General features: G+C 41.8%; 1 protein-coding gene across 1 annotated transcript in view; it reads right to left on the bottom strand.

Moving 5' to 3' along the window:
• Positions 1-23166, bottom strand: part of cog5 (component of oligomeric golgi complex 5) — an 89870-nt gene that overhangs the window by 3270 nt on the left and 63434 nt on the right. The window contains exons 12-21 of the mRNA XM_084050069.1: positions 21816-22023; positions 17841-18006; positions 16122-16217; positions 13827-13937; positions 11803-11865; positions 4726-4829; positions 3677-3914; positions 1538-1614; positions 1172-1298; positions 93-172 (exon numbers count right to left, since the gene is read on the bottom strand). Of these exons, the coding sequence (XP_083906195.1) occupies positions 93-172; positions 1172-1298; positions 1538-1614; positions 3677-3914; positions 4726-4829; positions 11803-11865; positions 13827-13937; positions 16122-16217; positions 17841-18006; positions 21816-22023 (1270 nt within the window). The remainder of the gene's footprint in view (positions 1-92; positions 173-1171; positions 1299-1537; positions 1615-3676; positions 3915-4725; positions 4830-11802; positions 11866-13826; positions 13938-16121; positions 16218-17840; positions 18007-21815; positions 22024-23166) is intronic.

Here is a 23166-nt window from a genome sequence, read left to right as displayed (position 1 = left end):
TGCAATATCCCCCACAGCCCACAGGTTGGAAACAGTTACTTTATTACATGTTTATGATTGTAAGTCAGTGGAAGAAGGGTAGGGTAGCCTACCTGATGAGGGTCAGTCTGTCCTTCTCAGAAGGATGGTCATCCATCCACTGGGAGTAGCGGGCAATAGACCACTCTGCCCTCTGTGTGGAGACAGGCCTCAAAGTTCAAATCCACACTCTCACGCTCCACAAAGGAAATCTCATTTGCATTATGGAACTAAAAGGCATTCTCACAAATAAACAAACTCTACCCAGCAACACTGGACTCATGAGTGAAGAATGTGCCGTGATGAAAACAGACGAGGACTAACAGTGGGATCTGTTACAGTTGGGCAAGTAGTACCAGTGGTGGAAAAAGTACTTTTTTTTTTTTACTTGAGTAAAAGTATCAATACTGCAATGTAGAAAACACTCTGTTACAAGTAAAAGTCCAGAATTTAAAATATAATTGAGTAAAAGTACAAAAGTATTGGTATCAAAATGTACTTAAAAGCACCAAAAGTAGAAAGTACTCATTATGCAGAATCTCCCATTCCACAAGTTTTAAATGTATATAGATGTTTAAAAATCTTTTGAAAATAGCAGATCTACAAGCTAAAAATGTGTCGCATCGCGACACATGGGACCCCCTACTCTATATTGTATAAAATTGTGTTTCAGATGAGATATGTTTTTTTTTGTACTTAGTCTGCTCTTTTTTCCCTCTACACCTATAGCCTCTTTGCCAAAAATAGCCGATCTACAAGCTCGCGAGGCGTTGAGAGCTTGTAGATCTGCTGTTTTTGGCTAATGTTCCCCTCAGAAAAGGAATTCTAGGGTTCAAGTGGTTAATGTAAAAAAACGAAATCCTATCACACAAAGATTTGGCGGACCCCCTATAGTAACTCTGAGGACCCCCTATGGGTCCCGGACCCCCTGTTGAAGACCCCTGGCGTAGGTGAATATACACACATCATTTTGGAACATTTAACCTTTATTCAACTGACGGGAAAGCTCTAAGCAACACAGTGTTGGAGACAGAGGGGAGCAGGTGCTCTCGCTCAACATGGACCAAGGGCCACAGAGTCTGTGCAAGGATGAGATTTCTTTCTTTTTTTGAAGAAGAAGTGTTGTAAGTGGCTGAGTAGTAGAGTAGAGTACCTGGTGAGGGGCCTTCAGCTCAGGAGGGGCTCTTGTGAAGAAGAAGTGCAGCAGAGTGCTGTAGGGGATCAGGTCTCCAACGACCGGACTGCTGGCTATCAACTCACTGGTCTGAAACAGCAGGGGCCTGCCGCGCGCACACACACACACACACACGCACACATGCATTTTTTGTGTTAGGCTACAGACTACTGAAAAGCCTAAAGCTTGGAACATACTCCACGCAAGTACGTAAAGGCAAATGACAACGCCTCTATTTGACATAGTGCTGCTATTATTATCATTATTGTTCTCATGTACATACTATCTATAGCACTACTATATGAATATTTATTTTTCACACATCTCACTACATAAAATACACACCTGAAGGAGCGTAACATACGGTAAGGTTTCCCCAACTCAGACACTCGCCTGCACATTGGAGCCACTGCCAGCTCCATCTGAAGGATGCACGCACGCACGCACGCGCACGTACGCACACACACGCGCACACACGCACACACACACACACACACACACACACACACACACACACACACACACACACACACACACACACACACACACACACACACAAATAAATACTGCTACTACTAATAATGACAATAATTATTATTATGATTATTAATCATGATAATGACAACAAAAACAACATAATAATAATTTAAAAAAAAACTTTATTGTGCCAGTTTGGGCATGGCATTATTGTGGCATGGCATTATTGTAAAAAAAAAAAAAAAATAGCCATTGGCCTCAGCTACAACAGGCTATGGCTATGGGGTCCTTGCAGGGGTCATCAACATCCGGCCTGGGATGGACATTTTCAACAAACAAAATGTTTGCCACGGACATACAAAATGAGTGGTCAATAATATGACCAGAAACACAGCCCTAAATGTACATTCTACTAGTCCAGTAGACACGATGGAGAACACTGTGTTCTGCTGTGTTTTTAAAGAGGGAGAGTGGTTAGTCCTCATTCCTAGTAGTTTATTTTATTTTATTAAGATATTAAGAAGGAAGGCGTAGATGGAGCAATATGTAAAAGTCAAGTTTATTATCATTATTTTCATGGCCATCTCTGTACTTCACTTCACTTTGTAAATTGAACTGATGGCTTTGAACCTTTCAAAGCATTAAAGACAATCAGAGACAGCGAGAAGAATTGTCAGTCGTTATACTATCTAAGCTTAAAAAACTCGGGCTCAGACAGATTTTTCCAGGCCCAGTCATTAGGCACATCCGCCACTGTTTGGTACCTGGTTTAATAAGGTTTGAATACCTGTCTGGCAGTGTCTTTATTAGAGTGTTAATGTCTAAGGACATTTTGGAAACGCAGCTCTTATCCTATTAACTAAGTTAAAATCAGGTCATTCATTGGCATGGAAGATTTTTTTTTTGTTTGGTTCTCAAAGTGGGGTCTGGGGACCCCCAGGGGTCCTTGAGTGGGTTCCAGGGGGTCCCCAGCAAAACTGCATCTGCATCAAAATCAGTGTAACCACTTTGAACCTATTTTATACATCACCAGCATACAACAATGGACAGCAGGCATCTTGTCTTGATGAGAGTGCCTGTTGTGAATATGAACAGTGTGGATAATCCAATATCTAGATGATGAGAGACTTGCAATTATATTAATTTGAGAAACGAGGAGTCCAATAATAGAAGAGTAAAATAATAATTTTCATATTTTAAATGTATTGAAGTTACAGTGAAAGTAGTGATGAATAGGATACAAACTCAAATAAAGTATACAAGTATTGCAAGTACTTGTACTTTTTTACTTTACACCACTGGTATTTCTGCATTCATTAAATACGTGTCCTATCAATTCTGAAGAAAACCTGGAGACTGGCAAGCCAGCCACTGTATACTGGCTCTAGTAATACATTTTTCTAATCAAAGATTTGCCACGGACACGTTTGTCCGTGTGTGGACACATTGATGACCCCTGGGTCCTTGGCATGGAAACGTTTGAAACCACAAACCTCAGGCAATGAGATAGAAAAAACGGACACACTCAATTAAAGTAAAAGTACCACAAAATCATACTTAACCCATTGAGACCTGATGCCGATTCTACATGTCTCCTAAATCCCAACAGTTTTCTGAAAAACGTATGTTTCTATATCAGTGCTGCTCAATCTTTTTCATGTCAAGGACCCCCAAAATGATATGTATTTGGCCGTGGACCCCCATCAAAATATCTTGTTCCAGGGACCCCCCAGAAGCAAAGATTTGAGTTAAAAATGTTCGCTTTAAAAATATATCTATTCAAAGATTTGCACACATTTTAACGATTTTTCAAAAATGGCAGATCTACAAGCTCGTACACGAGCTTGTAGATCTGCTATTTTTGAATAGCCCAAAGTGTAAAATAATGCTTTTTAGCTCAAATCTAAAAATGACACAGTTCCAGGTCTTAATGGGTTAAGTACAGTACTTGAGTAAATGTACTTCCACATGTGCGCACCGACCCCGGAGGAGGAACCCGTCCCTCACCTGTGCAAAGTCGGCGGCCAGTCTCATCTTGCCTCCCTCGCCGAGCGGCCGCAGCAGGCTGGCGTGGCGCAGGAACAGCAGGATGGCGCGCTGGGCGATGGCCTCCGTGTTGTCATAGATGAAGTCCACGCACTGGAAGTGACAGAAGTAGTCGGCCATCACCCTGGAGATGAACCCCTGAAGCTCCTTCATGTACAGGGAGCAGGGGACGTCAGGCTTATCGGGGCTGGTCAGGGACCTGCAGGAGACACGCACAGACACAAACACACACACACACACACACACACACACGCTCAATATCCGATCACATGGAGGCTTAGACTGTGTCGATACAGATTACAAGCTGCTGTCGGGAGGATTGCCACGTCAATACGACTTTGTCAGTGTTCCGTTTTGACTGCATGTCATAATTATCACGAGCAAATGAGATGATGGCGTTCATCGAATGTATCTCAAAGATGTATCTAAGTAGTATACTGTAAATTATACTGTATATCGTATTTGAATGTCCAGCTAAGATACACAAGAGCCTTTACATCAACTACTGTACCTGTACATGTACAGCAAATGGAAAAATATAAAATGCAATTTAACTCATTCCCTGCCAATGACGTCTTTTGACGGCTGTTTTTGTAAGCCCACACCGCCAATGACGTCTCTTAAATAAATAAATAATAATAATAATAATAAATATATATATATATATATATATATTTTTTTTTTTCTCACACAGAACCAGGAGATAACGCGATCCAAAGATTTACTGCTCCATTCACTTCCTGGTTAAAATATTAGGGAAATATTCTGAATCTCTGCTCCTGTGTTTTACTATGTATTTTTGAGCAAAACATGCTATTTTCAACTGGGTATAACAAGCGAACGGGAATTGCGATGACATTTGTTTTTCTTCACAGAAGCATAGTGAAAACCTCCGTGATTAGCAACCATCAGGGGATCGATCATACTGGAGATAAATATTCTGTGACTACTTGAAAAGGTAAGAAAATCGCGAGAAAATCGTGTGCGTGCATGAGGCTGTGTGTCCTGACCCAGAGAAGTCCTCCTGGTGCAACGTGATGATGATGGCTTCTATGGAGTCACTGACGGACTGCAGTAGAGGCTGCACCGCACTGCTCATCAGGGCCTGCACTCCCTGATGAATACACACACACACACACACACACACACACACACACACACACACACACACACACACACACACACAGTTAGCTGAACAGTGTACGACATTGAGGTTCTGTAGTTACAGTGGTTCTCAACCTGTGGGTCCCCACATGATTTTGGGGGAGGTCCCCAGATGAGAGTGAAGTGACAATTTAAGGACTTTTAAGACCTAGAAAAAAAGAAAAGAAAGAAAAAAGACCATTACTGCATCAAAAGTAATCAACAAACTATACTATAAAAACTGGTCAAACATGTCAAATAATATAAGAAAGAAGAAAACATTTTGAAAATAGCTGATCTACAAGCTCACAACGAGCAAGTAGATCTGCTATTTTCACATTATCTGTGGAACCGAATAAAACAAAATTGAATGCCTCAACTCCTGAATTCCAAGTGCTTGTCAGGGTAGGGGGTCCCCAGTTCAAATATGATTATTTTGTGGGCTCACAGCCTGAAAAGGTTGAGAAGCCCTGCTGTACTATACAGTATGAACTGTACAGGACATTGACGTTCTAGTATGCAATCTAATCTCTAGTATACAGCCTAGTATGAAAGGAATTGGTCAGGTTCTCCTCAAGAGGCTAATCCAGCTCCATGGCTAGCAGTGACTTTCTCATCCAGACAGCAATGTACAGTAAGGTCAGTGCAGATGCATCATGAATAAGTCTATTTTATTGAGTCTGGACCCGTTTTTGAGATGCAGACCCTTTTTTATGTATCCTATTTTAGTTTTTTGTTTTTTTTTCAAGGAAATTCACTCCACTAAAATATATTGTATTGTACTTTTGATTCCACTACATTTCTAGGAAGGGAAAAAAGTACATTATGAATTAACCACTATTAACCACTGAATAAACCAAATATAGTGAAAATCGCATATCTACAGTATATATCAGTTGAGGCATTAACTTTAGTTTGACTTGGTTCCACAGATACATTTTGTGAAAATAGCTTGTAGATCGTCTATTCTAAAAAAAAATGCCGCTTTCGTAGGTAATAATTGACAATTGTTATAGTATAGTATAGTTTGTTGATTACTTTTGACATGGTACTTTTTATTTTAGAGGTATTAAAAAGGCCTTAAAATCCTTACATTGTCACTTAAGAAATGTGCAGATACCCTTTATACACTTATACTGTATGTTGGTTTGTTTACTGTTGAGTGAGAAAACAATGATCATCTGGGGACCCCCCAAAATCATTTGGGGACCCAGGGGAACCAGTGTCCTAGAGGGAAGGACATTTAAATATATATATATATATAAACAATACAGACGTTGAAAAATCGCATCACAGCAAGCTCTGCGGCACAGATACCGCAGAGCAGAATCAGGCCAATACCCAGTGGTGGAAGGTACCTCAGTACATTTACTCAAGTACTGTATTAAGTACAGTTTTGAGGTTCTTTTACTTACTTGAGTATGTACATTTTTCAATGCTTTATACTTCTGCTCCACTACTGTACATCTCAGAGCAAATGTGTGATAGCTTTAGTTACAAGTTACCTTATAGATTTAGATTATTATTGCAAAACATACATTAACTCATTCACTGCCACTGACGTAATAAACGTAATTATTCCCGTTTACCAATGCTGCCACTGACGTAAAAAAAAAAACGTTTTATTTATTTATTTATTTATTTAATTTGACCCAAAGACCAAGGAGATATGATTTTTCGAAGATCTAGACTCCCATCCACTTCCTTGTTAACTTAAAACTTAAAAATTCTGTATCTCGGCTCCTGAGTACTTTTTTTTCAATGAAAAATCTCTGGCAGTGGGCAAACGCGGCAAGCAATAATTCAGGCAGTGAATGAGTTAACCAGTTAATGGTAAATGGTAAATGGTGCTTTTTATCAGAAGCGCTTTACATAGATTGTGCATTACATTCACCCATTCACACACACATTCATACATCGATGGTGGAGGAAACCATGTAAGGCACCAACCTGCGCATCGGGAGCAATTAGTTGTTCAGCGTCTTGCTCAAGGACACATCGACACTAACTCTGGGGGAGCCCGGGACCGAACTGGGAACCTTGCGATTCCCATCCGGCCGCTCTACTGGCCACTCTACCCCTGAGCCACTGCCACCCCTTTAAGTTAAGCCCTATTGGCCATTTGAAAAAAATCTGATCACAATGCTGTCACGAAGCGAATTGTTGTAAACTTGTAGATCTGCCATTTTCTAAAGATTGCAACTAAAGCTATCAAGTTATAGATCTCCTATTTTCGAAATATTTTGAACACATTTTGAAATATTTTGATGCATGAGGACTTACTTTTGGTACTTTAGGTATTTTGATGCCAACACTTTTGTACTTTTACTATAAAATGTCTACATTGTGGTATTGCTACTTTTACTTACAGTAAATACTAAAATAATAATAATAATAATATGAGTACTTCTTCCACCACTGCCAATACTTACACCCAGAAAAGGGCAAACTAAAGTCTTCTGAAGCCCAACCCCAGCTCCCAGCTCCCAGACAGCCACAGCAGAGCCACCACACAACCAAATTAAAAGAGCACATGACCCATTTCAACCTTATCTTCATATAATTGGTCCTCACTGATGTTCATTATAAGATGGCATCATTTCTTCTGTCTACTCACTCTGGTAGGTATTGATGGGATATGGACATGAGAATTCCAAGTTATTTAACAGAAACTACAGCCTTTATCTTCCTGGAAAGTTACCATGCTGAAATAGAAGCCATTGTTGTTGCCATGTTGCATTAATAACAATTCTGTCCACAGCCCCCCCCCCCCCCCCCTGAGACAGAGTTTGCATAGACAGAAATTGAGCCATTTTATAATGAGCATCTAGTGAGGACCAATTATACATAGGTTGAAAATGGGCGAAGTGGTCCTTTTTTTTTTCTCTCCCCAACAACTATGTCTTCAGGTCATCGCGGTTGCCACAGCAACTCAACGGGTGGCTATTTCAGGGAACGGCTGGTGCGTGATTGGCCGACGGCGTGGCATTTGACGAGCACTGCGTTACGTGGTGGACAGTAACAAAGTGCATTGCCTTGAGTTCTGCACAGAAACCCTATATCAGGGGTCTTCAACAGGGGGTCCGGGACCCCTAGGGGGTCCTCAGAGTTGCTACAGGGGGTCCGCAAAATCTTTGTGTGATAGGATTGAGTTTTTTTACATTAACCACTCGAACCCAAGAATTCCTTTTCTGAGGTGAACATTAGCCGAAAATAGCAGATCTACAAGCTCTCAACGCCTCGCAGCGCGAGGCGTTGAGAGCTTGTAGATCTGCTATTTTTGGCAAAGAGGCTGTAGGTGTAGAGGGAAAAAAGAGCAGACTAAGTAAAAAAAAAACTTTAATCTGAAACACAATTTTATACAATATAGAGTAGGGGGTCCCTGCTTCATCTTTCTCTCAGCTAGGGGGTCCTTGGCCTGAAAACGTTGAAGACCCCTGCCCTATATGGTTGTGCGGAATCCCACAGGGCTCTATACTAGTGACTTGTCTGTTTTCGCTCTACATTAAATATCGTCGCTGAACATAGCCGATCTACAAGCTTGTAGATCTGCTATTTCCCCCATAATACTGATGCTGGGATTTAAGTGGCTAAGTACATTTCTTGTGTGAGTAACTTGAGTATTTGTATTTTTTGGATTATATCGTATTGTACTTTTGACTCCACTACATTTCTAGTACATTATGAATTAACCACTTATGCCAATTAAAGCATAGTGAAAATAGCAGATATAATATAAGCTTGTGTGTATGCGATGTGATGCATTGTGAGCTTGTAGAGCTGCTGTTTTCACTATTAGTGTTATTGTTTTTGAACATTCCTGGAAAATCTTACAGCCATGCATTGATATTAACAAGAACATGTACTTTGTAATTTGTTCTTTTTATATACATAAAGGAGCACCTCGCCACTGTTCAACCTTATATTTATATAACTGGTCTTCATTCATGCTCATTATAAGAGCATGAATGAGGACCAGTTATATAAAGATAATTGTGCACAATTCCCATGTACTCATTCTGTGTCTCATTGGTGGGCTGTGGACAGTTCAGAAACCTGCCTACCACCAATGACATCATCGATGGGGATTCTAAGCTAACAGAAACTATAGCCTTTCTCTTACTGGAAAGTTAACATGCTCAAATACAGTAGAACACATTGTCATCAATAAAAAAAACGTAAGTAAGAAATATTGTTTGAAGGTAGACACGGCAGGTTTCTGAAGGTAGGCAGGTTTCTGAACTGTCCATAGCCCCGGTGCCATTTTATAAGAATATATGTTTTTTTCATAGCACCTCACAAGAACAATGTCACAAAGTGCTTGACAGAAGAATCCACAACACAAACCAACAATAGGCTCTATTCACAGCAGCCATATTGTGAAGACATCCACAGGTGTTACCAATGATACTAATGAAGGCTCTGTTCCATTCTGGTCAAACAGAGTCAGGGTGCTGATATTGTGCATGTTGGCTCACTGGAAACCTTCCAAATGGCCCCTTACAGGTGTGTAACTCTGAGAGTGTACAAATGGAACCAAATGGACCCGTAAGGGTCCATTTGGTTCCATTTGTACACTCTCAGAGTTATGGGGGTCGTGGACACCACTGTGCTACACTAAAATGGAACAGAGCCTTCATTAGTATCATTAGTAACACCTGTGAAGGAAGTGATAATATGGCTGCTGTGAATAGAGCCTATTACAGAAAACAAGATATACATTCAAACTAAGAGGGTTGGGGGTTAACAGCAGCTTTATAAAGGTGAGTTTTCAAACAGGGCACAGACCTTATCTCCTCGGGCAGGGCATTCCAACGTGTCAGCACGCTCATTGCATTAATGAGCATTAGTGAGGACCAATTATATGAAGATAGGTAATGGGCGAAGTGGTCCTTCAAGTATTTTTAAAAGCATGTACTTCAGAATACTTACAGTAACCACTTAAACCCTATACTTTGTTGACTGGAGTCCCTCAGGGCTCTATAATAGTGATATCTATCTTCTCAGAAAATAGCCGATCTACTGTAGATCTGCTATTTTCTCACAATACGGATTGATTGATTGATGTACTTTATTTAGTAAGACATGAGAACAACAGTACATGGAAGTACAAAAAATATTAATGGCCTCGCACTGTGTAGTGAGTTGTGAATGTGCTCTGGAGCCTTTTGACACCTCACAAGGTCAAGTCCGAAGCTCTCACTTCAACATGCCATTGTAAGTTCACGGGCGTGCATGAACAAACACACACACACACACACACACACACACACACACACACACACACACACACACTCACTCCGGGGTTAGCGTAAGTGATGAAATATTTTGAAAAAGTACTCCAGTACTTTAACTCAAGTACGTATTTGAGTGAGCAACTTTCCCTTGTAGATGAGTAATATTTGACCAGGAGTATCTATACATTGACTCAAGTACTGCAGTTGAGTACTTTGTCCACCGTTGACTGTGTTACAGGTGCATATTATGAGCTGTGAAAGGAGGAGACTGGGTATTGCATTACGTATGAACTTACGTAACATGCTCGTCTGACTCTGGCACAACTTAAGTTAAAAGCATAAATGAGGTTTGTGTGTGTGTGTGTGTGTGTGTGCGTGCGCGTGCGTGCATGTGTGCGTGCATGTTACGGGCACATTAGTACGTACGTTGGATAAGCACAGCCCCCGACATTCTGATCCTCTTATCGGCTGTTCCATCCGGGACAATCAATGCAAACTCAATATGCCTGCCGACAAGTCTGTGTGTGTGTGTGTGTGTGTGTGTGTGTGTGTGTATGTGTGTGTGGCTTGGGTTGTAGGGGAATAGTCTAACTGTGCTATTTATATTTCCTCTTTCTGTATGTCTGTGTGTGTGTGTGTGTGTGTGTGTGTGTGTGTGTGTGCGTGCGCGTGCGTGCGTGCGTGCGTGTGATGCATCAATTAAGCCCCTGCCAGAAGCAGATAACCTGATCTTTGGTACAATCTCCTCTGCAAGATCTTTGACTGCAAAGTAAAAAACAAAAAAAATGAAGAACTTAGGTGGACTGGTCTTTATGTCCTACAAACAGGCCTGTGTGTTTGTGCGGGATGGGTGTGTGTGTGTGTGTGTGTGTGTGTGTGTGTGTGTGTGTGTGTGTGTGTGTGTGTGTGTGTTCGTTCATGCACGCTTGTGAACTTACAATGGCATGTTGAAGTGAGAGCTTCCGACTTGACCTTGTGGAGGTGTCAAAAGGCTCCAGAGCACATTCACAACTCACTACACAGTGCGAGGCCATTAAGTCATTAAGTTTAGTTTTTTGAAAAAAAATATAAAACATATTTTTTTTTACGATTTTTCAAAAATATCAGATCTACAAGCTCGTAGCGCGGCACTCAGTGCCGCGCTATGAGCTTGTATATCTGCTATTTTTGAATAGCCAAAGACATCTAAAGTGACACAGATGCGTTCCAGGTATCAATGGGTTAATGTCTTCTAAATCCTAAATAAGTTCCTAAATACGTTTTCTGAAACACTTGCTAAATATCAGTGGTTGCTCAAACTTTTGCATGTCAAGGACCCCCAAAATTACATGTATTTGGCCGCGGACCCCCATCTCAAAATATTTTGTTCCAGGGAGGGGACCCCCCAGAAGCAAAGATTTGAGTTACAAATGTTGGCTTTAAAAATATATATATTCAAAGATTTGCACACATTGTCATGATTTTTTCAAAAATAGCAGATCTACAAGCTAATAGCGCGGCACTTGAGCTTGTATATCTGCTATTTTTGAATAGCCAAAGAAATCTAAAATGACAGAGATGTGTTCCTGGTCGTAATGGGTTAAGCAAAGCATTAAGTGTAAATGGACACATAAAGAAGAAAGTGCTGCCTGTTGTCCTTGGCTGTCATGTAAAAAGCATGTATGCGTAGCCGTGTAACGTATACAATATGTAGGGTGTTCATTTTACCTCCAGAGAGCCAGAGAGGGCCTGTTCAGCAGCCGGCGGACACGACCCCAGCCCCGAGATGACCTAGGAGTCACAAAAAACACAGGTCAAAGGGTTAACGGGAGGGGGCAAAACGAGACTCACACGTGACTCTTGTTTGTTTAACCACTTTAAAACCTCTATTCTTAGTAAAACGGCCCCGAGTTGCAACTGCACTGTGTTCCCTGTACGCCAAATTCCTTCGCCAAAAAATAGCCGATCTACAAGCTCACAACGCGTCAGAGCGTGATGCGTTGTCAGCTTATAGATATTACGGCTATTTTTGGGCTAATGTTCCCCCCAGAATAATGGACGGTTAAAGTGGTTAATTTACTGTTTTCATCTATGCCTCGGAGCTCCGACCTTCTAACGGAGCGCCTGGAAATTCATTCTTGCTTCGTTTTCAAACAGTACGAATTTGGTTACCTTGTGCTTAAATATTTAACGTTTTTTATGACACCGTTAATCACCCAGGCCACTGCGCTGGGACACACCATGCATCTTTAATGGGGGAAGGTTGAGGGAACCCATTTTTACTCCACTGTTTAACGCTAGAGCTCTTTCTTCATCTCTCCTTTAACCACTATTTTATACAGCCTTAAAATAGCCGATCTACAAGCTCATAACACATCACGATGGGACACGTTAACACTTTACTTAAAGGTCAGGTCTATAATGCATTATAATCACATTTATAATGCACTTATAAGGCTTCATAACACTCATTATGAATGTTTATAATTATGCATAACAACTTAGAACAAGGTTTATGAAGTAATATAAGTGCTGGTCATAATGCACCGTAAGATATGCGGAACAGCACATTATAATTAACTAACATAACTTAGTTATAAAGTGTCAAGAAAGACACTTTGTAACTGACAATAAAGTGTCAAGACATTTTATAACTGACTAAGTTGTAGTAGTTGTAATGTGCTGTTCCGTAATGCATTGTGACCAGCACTTAGTTATAATACTTCATAAACCTTGTTACAAGTTGTTATAAACATTTACAACAAGTGTTATGAAGCCATTTCAGCTATTAATGACAACCCAAAAACAGGTTGAAAAAGTGGATCATTCTCACTCCCTCATTTCGACTTCCAGCAGCCCCCCTCCCCACAACACACACACACACACACACACACACACACACACACACACACACACACACACACACACACACACACACACACCCCTTCCTGCTATCACAACCCTGCAGAGTATTGGCATTGATTGACGCCGTGCTAATTGTGGAATGAATGAAGTGTGTGTGGGTGTGTCAAAAAGACAGATGGAACCAGCGTATGCGCGCATGAGTGTGTGTGTGTGTGTGTGTGTGTGTGTGTGTGTGTGTGTGCATGTGTGTGATCATGTGACCGCTGTAGGTGAATAATTCAGGAGTCTCATTCCACACATAGATGCAGCTCTGATCAGCAACATGTTATGAAACAGAAGCATGAACAGTTACAGTACATACGGTCACTCTGGCTAAAACAGTGGGACGTGAGGATATGTAAGGCGGTCCCCAAATAATTGGCAAAACACTGACAATTTTAATGATAATAAAACATGTTAGGGTTCGAGTTGAGGAGGGGGGGGTTGGGGGGGCATGGTATTTGTTTCTTTAAAACCTAGAAAATACCGCTAAATAGGAACTTAAAGTATACTAGTACGTTAGTTCCATTGAGCCAAGACAGAACACAATATCTGTTGCTTATCATAACATGCTCCGAAAGTGCAGTCCTGGCGAGGTGTTAATTGGTCACCCTGAGTGAGTCACTGATATTTGTCCGTTCTAAATAGCACATTTTATTCTTAGTTGTTAACTAAGCAATTAAACGTTGACGATGGTCGGCTTTCGGTCATAAAATAAAAGCTAAATTAGCATCCCTAAGAACTGCAGCCTTGAGGGACCCTTACAGGAGGAAACTTGTACGTTCTCAGAGTTATGGGGGTCCTTGAAATTCTAAACTTTGAGAAGGACTTTCCTAACAGCAGCTTACCTTGGAGACGGCCTGCTGCAGCCGGTACAGAGAGTTGACCACTGCGACGTTTCTCCTCTGGCCATCAGTTAGTGGACCAATGACCTGACTGGCATCACCCTGGGTACTCAACTACACACACACACACACACACACACACACACACACACACACACACACACACACACACACACACACACACACACACACACACACACACACACACACACACACACACACACACACACACACACACACACACACACACACACACACACACACACACACACACACAGAATACAGGGGGGAGTAGTTTTGGGACTGTTCTTCATTAGTTGATGTTATAGACAGTTTAAATAGCTTGTCATAGACCGCCACTGCTGTCCTTACACAATTCAATTAAATTTTATTATAATTTGAATCACAACAAGTTGTCTCAAGACACGTTGCATACAGAGCAGAGACCCAGCATTGCCCCCCCAGCATAGCTCTAGAAAATAGCCAGGTTTATTTTTGTCTTTTTACCCCTTTTTCCTCACCAATTTAGTCATTATGCCAATTGATTCCTGAAGACAAAATAGTTCAATAACAAAACAGGCTCTAACATGGAACCCGCAAGGCAGGAGGAAGAGAGGAAGGCCTAGAGCCACCTGGAGAAGGACCACAGAACAGGAGATGTTGTCACGGCAACAACTGGATCGGAGGACACAGGACCGGAGAGGATGGATGAGTTTCACCAATGGCCTATGTTCCTCAGGGAATTTAAAGGCCTAAGTAGGAGGCTAGGAGCCCCCACCGAGAGGACGTAGAGCCTTTGTCCTACTCCTCTCGCCCAACAGTCCCCGCTGACAGGTGCCGCCCCCAGCTCATAGGAGCATGTGTCTTCTTCTTCTTCTTCTTCTTTCGGCTATACTTCCCATCGGGGGTCGCCACGGCGGATCATCTGTTTCCATCTGCTTCTGTTCTCTGCATCTTCTTCAGTCACTGCATGTCCTCTCTCACTGAATCCATAAACCTCCTCTTTGGCCTTCCTCTTCTAAGTTGCCTGGCAGCTCCATCTTCAGCATCCTTCTCCCAGTGTACCGCTCATCTCTCCTCTGCCCGTGCCCAAACCATCTCAACCTCACCTCTCTTGTTCTATCTATCCCCAAACCTTCTAATGTAGTCATTTCTGATCCTGTCAATCCTTGTCGCTCCTAAAGAGAATCGTAGCATCCTCTTTCTTTTTTTCTGCCACCTTCAACTCCACCTCCTGTCTTTTCGTCAGTGCCACCGTCTCCGAGCCGTAGAGCATGGCTTGTGTCACTACACCGTCTTATACATCTTCCCCCTCACTCTTGCCGGTACCCTTCTGTCACAAATCACTCCTGACACTTTGCTCCATCCGTTCCACCCTGCCTAAACACTCTCTTCTTCACCTCTCTTCCACACTCCCCATTAGAAGGAGTACCCGTAGGAGTATGTGTAGTGCCAAATATCACCCTCCTCGCCCGGCTTCCCTTCTCTCGAACATGGGCCAATTCGTATAGACGCTCGACAAAGCCGAGTGCACCGCGATGGACTCCAACCACCAGACTCCAGGGTGGTGGGCAGCTACTTTACCACCCCTGCGCCACCCGAGCGCCCCTGGCAGTCTTTCTTTTAACCCATTAAGACCTGGAACTGTGTCATTTTTAGATTTGAGCTAAAAAGCATTATTATACACTTTGGCTATTCAAAAATAGCAGATATACAAGCTCATAGCGCGGCACCGAGTGCCGCGCTACGAGCTTGTAGATCTGCTATTTTTTTAAATTTGTGAAAATGTGTGCAAATCTTTGAATATATATATTTTTAAAGTGAACATTTTTAACTCAAATATTTGCTTCTGGGGGTCCCTGGAACAAAATATTTTGATGGGGGTCCGCAAACAAATACACATACTTCTGGGGGTCCTTGACATGAAAAAGATTGAGCACCACTGATATAGAAACATACGTTTTTCAGAATACTGTTGAGATTTAGGAGACATGTAGAATCGGCTTCAGGTCTCAATGGGTTAACACTGAAACTGTGACACCTGTTCTTTATACTGAAGTCAAACTTGAAACCGCATCACATGACATGAGCGTGCGCGCTTGCGCACGCGCGCACACACACACACACACACACAGACACACACACACACACACACACACACACACACACACACACACACACACACACACACACACACACACACACACACACACACACACACACACACACACACACACACACACACACACACACACACACACACACACACACACACACACACACACACAATATACACACCAGCTGTTCAGACTTGACACAGAAGAGTTGGACGGTCTTAGCGGCGTTCTTGGCGACAGCCAGAGTGAGGTTGGGATCTATTGATGCCACATTCAGCTCACTGGAAGGGAAACAGTACCGTTTAATATACAATAACATAAATGATACACCCTGTCTACTTGTACGACTTGTTTCTCCATGTTCTATCTGTAATCCACACACACATGAACAGTACCACAAAACCCTCAGTTTTCCTTGTGTTGCTGCTCCACTTTATTTACTAGTCGAGTCGTTTTTTACTGGACATGCGAGGTGTTGACGTTTCTCTATTTGGCATGTGAATGTTATACTTACTGTACATACTAGTTTGATTTTGTGAACCTTATATAAATAGTATATTTATTCACAAAATGTTTGCCTGCGTGGGCCTGTGAAACATGGAGATAGCATTGTGACTTCTAGATTTGTTCTCACAATAAAGAAATTAATTTATGTATGAACTAATAAATCCAAGCCTATTTACACTCTATGTTGGACATTCTCTATTCCAAAATATTTATAATTCATCCGCCCAAATAACTAGCATGAGCGGGAGACAAAGATGCATTTGCTAAGCCTTAATAATCAAGATTAAGAATTACAGTGATCATCGCTGACTAAAACCAATTGCTCAGAAAGCACGAAAAACAGGAATTGCTGTGACAAATGTTTCATGCACAGTGCTTTGTATGGAATGAAAGGTGCTAGTACTCTATACAGTATCTGGAACTGTGTTATGAACATCTGTGTTATCTGCCCTGTCTGGAAAAAGGAGTTTCATTGCAATGAGACTAAACTGCCTCACTAAAATTGTCAGACATTAAACTTGTAAAAGGGTCAGATCTGACAAAGTCATGATTTTGAACCTGACAATATGTTGCTGCTTTGTGGACCTTTTGAAGTGATGCCACCTTTGTGTCTAACCGTATGCACCTTATGTCTAACCTTGTCTACATACCGTTCAGCTGGATTAGGCTAATATGCTATGTGTATGTATTTACTGTTCGAAGCCCAACAAATCCACCCAAAACACCTGTTGACCCCTACAATACTGATGATACGTCCCAGTTGCATCCATGTGATGTTTTTCTTTATAGATTTGCTTTCTCCTTGCTCTCCAAATATCATAATATAATATTATATATACATACATATATATATATATATGTACTGTATACACACTATAACAGGGGTCTTCAACGTTTTCAGGCCAAGGACCCCCTAGCTGAGAGAGCGATGAAGCGGGGACCCCCTCTTTATTGTATAAAATTGTGTTTCAGATCAACTTTTGCTGCTCTTTTTCCCCTCTACACCTATAACTCTTTGCCAAAAATAGCCGATCTACAAGCTCACAACGCCTCGCGCTGCGAGGCGTTGTGAGCTTGTAGATCTGCTATTTTTGGCTAAAGTTCTCCTCAGAAAAGGGATGCTAGGGTTCAAGGTGGTTAAGGTAAAACAAAAAATTCATATCACATAAAGATTTGGCGGACCCCCTGTAGTAACTCTGAGGGCCCCCTAGGGGTCCCGGACCCCCTGTTGAAGACCCCTGCACTATAATATAATATTATCCCCCCAAAAACGATGGAGCAAAAATGAATTTCAGCCACTTCTTTACACCTGTAAACCTGAGATGTCAGAGTGACCTGTGCTGTGACAGTAAAGGTGTGATGTCAGAGTGAGACGGATGTGTGTGTGGCCTACATGCCTGCTGATGGTCTTGATAATGCTGTCCAGTTCGTCGTTGGAGGGGGGGTTGCGGCCTCCCATGGGGAACACCAGGTTGATGGGATCAAACAGGCGGGACAAGGACTTGGAGAGGTAGGCCGCCTCGTACGGCTGGAGAGAGCCTTTCAGAGCCTTCTCTGGACTACACACACACACACACACACACACACACACAGTACATGATAAGAAGTGCGCTGAGAAATCATCACGGTCGGGAGGAAAACTTGTATGTCCAAAACCTTTTCTTTCTTTTTTTAAAAGAATATAAAATAGCTTACAGCGTGATGTAGGGGTGTGCCGATATATCGTCCCGCGATATATCGCGATACGTTTTCGCGACGATATGTATCGTTTTGGAAAAAAAAAATATCGTTTTTGATTTTTTTTTTTTTTTTTTTACAATCATAATAATCAGGCATGCAAACGGCCCCGAAGTGAAAAGAGTGACAACATGTTTTTTTTTTCGGTTCAGGTGTCATACTATTTGGATTCAAAACGGCTATTGTAGCTGAAAAGCTACAAGTTTGCATGTCTGAATAATGCAAAAACAGAATTATTTGTTTGCATTTTCTTTTTTTCTCCTCCATATATTTTCATAATAAAAAAAAGTGCGTATCGTATCGAATCGAAATCGTATCGAAGTTGTGAGCCAAATGTCGTATCGTATCGTTTCGTGAAATTAGTGTATCGGCACACCCCTAGCGTGATGTGACGCATTGTGAGCTTGTAGATAGGTTAGTTTTGCTCGATACAGCTGTCCGGCAGAAACTCCAAAATGTTAATTTTTCAGGAAATGAAAAAAAATAAACAAAAAGTGGAGTTAGGAGCTTTAAAAAAAAAAAAAATTATCCCACGATTTTGTAACCCTTATTTTTCACCCGGTGCCAAGTGATCCTGGGCACTACACTCCCCTCACCAGCCTAGGGAGGCCAGGGCCGAGCTCATGCCTCCTTCAATGCATGAGAGCCAACTGACCTTCTTGTCACCTGACAGGAGGGAGTTTCCCTGGTTGGACGTAGCGCGTGGAAGGAACACGTTATTCCAACCAGTTCCCTTCCCCTCCATCAGGCGCCCCGGCTGTCATGGGGGAGGAGTTTAGTGACCAGGATTACTACATGTTTTTGTGAGGGTATCAACTACCCTGAGAGACACGGGGAGAACATGCAAACTCCACACAGAGTAGGCCCTTTCGCCAACCCCACCTAGGGTATGGGCGCTGATGACGTGGAGGAGGAGACACGCCCCCAGCGCCCCACAGCGTCCCCGGCGGGAATTGAACCCAGGACCTTCTAGCTGTGAGGCGACAGCGCTACCGACTGCGCCACCGTGCCATCGAGTTAGGAGCTTTTTAATACTTTTCATTGGTTCAATATTTTTTTTACCAACACATAGACGTAAAGGGTTCAATAGCACTGATTTATGGGAAAAAAATGCAAAATCGTCAAAATGGAGTTAGCTGGTTTCTGCCCGACAGTTTCTGCAGTCAGTATAAACATAAGCAACAGCAACTAACTTCACCATGGTCTGCATACAGGGTACAAATGGACCCTTACGTCCTAATGGAGCATATAAGATCATCTAACGACCGCAAAATACGTACGTGTTGACAGAAATAAATGATGCATGGCCCCATTTTCTAACAAGCTTTGAGGCAATTCTTGCCTCAAGGCGACATGTGTGTGTGTGTGTGTGTGTGTGTGTGTGTGTGTGTGTGTGTGTGTGTGTGTGTGTGTGTGTGTGTGTGTGTGTTGCCATCATCATCATTCCATTAGTATTCATCACCATTAGCCAGTATGTGCGTTACACGCATTGCAAAGCGTGGAGTGCCTTGTGAGTTCTTAGGTGTTTTTATTGTAAGGCACTAACTGATGGCGTGTGTGCTGTGTTACTATACTTGTGAGGACCAAATGGTCCTTCGTTATTTTTAATCCATCAAAAAGTGATTCAACACAAATATCTTTTTGATGGATTAAGAATAACGAACCAATAATAAATTGTCTAGAACCACCCTCAGGGGGGTCCCCACATGATTTTGGGGGGTCCCCAGATGACAATGAAGTGACAATTGAAGGACTTTTAACTCATTGAGTGCCAGAATCTTTTTTTTTTTTAAACGTTTGGCAATTCTGGCACTCAATTTTACTACTTATGAGTATGTAAAAGAACAAAAACGAATAAACAAAAAATATTTCTATATTATGTTGTCCCAGTGCCAGAGTTTTTTTCACAGAAAACAAAAAGTGCTTAGGAAGAGAGATACAGCCTTTTTCAGTTCTAAGTTAAACAAGGAGTGGATGGAGCTGCAAATCTTCAGATGATGATATCTTGGGTATCTTTTTTTTTTTTTTTACTATTTTTTCAAAAACACGTGAAACACGTCATTGGCACGTTGAGCCATAGCGGTAAAAACACGTGAAACACGTTAATGGCACTCAATGAGTTAAGACCTTTTTAATACCTCAAAAAAGAGGGAAATTATTACTGCATCAAAAGTAATCAACAAACTATACTATAAAAACTGGTCAAACATTGGCCAAATTGTCAAGTAATGTAAGAAATTTTGATAAAAGCCGATCTACAAGCTCACGCGAGGCGTTGAGAGCTTGTAGACCTGCTGTTTTCACAATATTTATCTGTGGAACCGAGTCAAACAAAATGTAATGCCTCAACTCCTACATTCCAAGTGCTTATCAGAGTGGGGGGGGGGGGGGGAATTCTCAGAGTGATACACAGGGTGGTGAGCAGTGGTGTAAAGTAACTAAGTACTTTTACTCAAGTACTGTACCTTAAGTGCGATTTTGAGGTACTTTTACTTTACCGGAGTATTTCCAATTGTCTATACTTTTACTTTTACTCCACTACAATTATTTGAAAACTTCAGTTAGTAGTTACTTTTCAGATATAAATATATTACATAAAACATTACATTAACCACTTCAGCCCTATTTTATACCTCGGCTATTTTCAAATATTTTAGTTTTTTTTACTTTACTTTTGGTACTTTAAGTACATTTTGATACCAATACTTTTGTAATTTTACTCAAGTAAAATTTTAATTCCGGACTTTTACTTGTAACAGAGTACTTCTACATTGCAGTATTGATACTTTTACTTAAAGTAAAACATTTCAGTACTTTTTCCACCACTGGTGGTGAGACACTGTTGTTGCATGGAAACAGAAGTTAGCTCGCTGCCCCACAAAAAGCTGCACGCCAGTTCACTATCTAACTCACTTGTAGTCCTGTTTGGCGTATCTAACTCACTTGTAGTCCTGTTTGGCGTATCTAACTCACTTGTAGTCCTGTTTGGCGTGCGTGAAGAGGTACTGTATCTAACTCACTTGTAGTCCTGTTTGGCGTGCGTGAAGAGGTATCTAACTCACTTGTACCGTAATTTTCGCTCTATAAGCCGCACCTGAATATAAGCCGCAGCAGCTAAATTGAATGATTTGTACATATATAAGCCGCACTGGACTATAAGCCGCGGGTGTAAAATCCCTAGATTTAGGAAGTCCCCTAGTGGCCGTTAGCTATAAAAATCCATAGATAAGCCGCACCATTATATAAGCCACAGGGTCGAAAAATGGGGGAAAAGTCGCGGCTTATAGTCCGAAATTTACGGTAGTCCTGTTTGGCTCTATCTAACTCACTTGTAGTCCTGTTTGGCTCTATCTAACTCACTTGTAGTCCTGTTTGGCTCTATCTAACTCACTTGTAGTCCTGTTTGGCGTATCTAACTCACTTGTAGTCCTGTTTGGCGTGTCTAACTCACTTGTAGTCCTGTTTGGCGTATCTAACTCACTTGTAGTCCTGTTTGGCGTATCTAACTCACTTGTAGTCCTGTTTGGCGTATCTAACTCACTTGTAGTCCTGTTTGGCGTGTCTAACTCACTTGTAGTCCTGTTTGGCGTGTCTAACTCACTTGTAGTCCTGTTTGGCGTGTCTAACTCACTTGTAGTCCTGTTTGGCGTGCGTGAAGAGGTCCTGGCCGTCCGTCTCCGTGGCCGACATGTCCAGAAGAGGCGCGTCCGTCCCTCCGCTGCCCATCAGCGCCCCCTGTATGCTGGCGCTGTACTGCTGCAGCCGGCGCCAGAGGTCATTGTACAGACGCAGCAGTTTGGGATACTCCCCCTCCACCGCCTGCTTCAGGAATGTAGACGCTGGAGAGAGAGAGAGAGAGAGAGAGAGAGAGAGACAGAGACAGAGAGAGAGAGAGAGAGAGAGAGAGAGAGAGAGACAGAGACAGAGACAGAGACAGAGAGAGAGAGAGAGAGACACACAGAGAGAGAGAGAGAGAGAGAGAGAGAGAGAGACAGAGAGAGAGAGAGAGAGAGAGAGAGAGAAATAGAAAGAGAAAGGGTCACATTTAATTAAATCCAGCTCATCCCAACCTCTAGGCTACCCGGCCTACTTTGAAGAGCGGAGGAGAGATCTAAAATAGCTAAAAGCAGCGGTGTAAAGTAACTAAGTACATTTACTCAAGTACCGTTTTCGTTCATTCAACCTTTATTTATTTTCTCGGGGATACATTGAGGGCAGAGCCCTCATTTTCAATGAGGCCGGGATTACAGAAGCATTATACAACAGAGTAAATAATAATGATAAATAAAAAACAACAGTACACATTAGAGGAACTTTTACTTTATGAGAATATTTCAATCTTTCTATACTTTTACTTCTACTCCACTAGATCTACCACTTCAGCCCTATTTAAACTTTGGCTATTTGAAAATAGCTGATCTACAAGCTCACAACGCGTCGCGATGCGACGCGTTGTGAGCTTGTAGATCTGCTATTTTCAAAAGACTTTTACACATTTTAGACGGGATATTCTGCATAACTAGTACTTTTACTTTTGGTACTTTAAGTACATTTAGACGCCAATACTTTTGTACTTTTACTCAAGTAAATTTTGATTACAGGACTTGTGCTTGTAACGGAGCATTTCTGCATTGCATTATTTAAAAGATACTTTTAATTAAGTAAAAAAATGTAGTACTTTTTCCACCACTGGCTAAAAGGAAGACAAATTACAGGTATAGCTTCTTTAACACTTAAAGGCTATAGAAGAGGAGACAAAGCTGACGATAAATTAAAGGTCAGGCGACAGGCTCCAGTTCGCCCCAAAAGCTTGCCAGCTATTTGTCCACAGCCAAGCATATATCACTATGATCAGTGGCGTGCACAGACATTTTGAGGGGCAGGTGCTCAAGTAAATTATACTTTTTTTTGTTGACTTGGTCTACTCTTTTTTCCCTCTACACCTATAACTCTTTGCCAAAAATAGCCGATCTACAAGCCCA

Source organism: Gymnoscopelus microlampas (genome assembly GCF_963454915.1).
Source record: "Gymnoscopelus microlampas genome assembly, chromosome: 23".
NCBI lineage: Eukaryota > Metazoa > Chordata > Actinopteri > Myctophiformes > Myctophidae > Gymnoscopelus > Gymnoscopelus microlampas.
The sequence above is the reverse complement of the archived record's forward strand: the minus strand, read 5'-3'. Positions and strand labels throughout refer to the sequence as shown.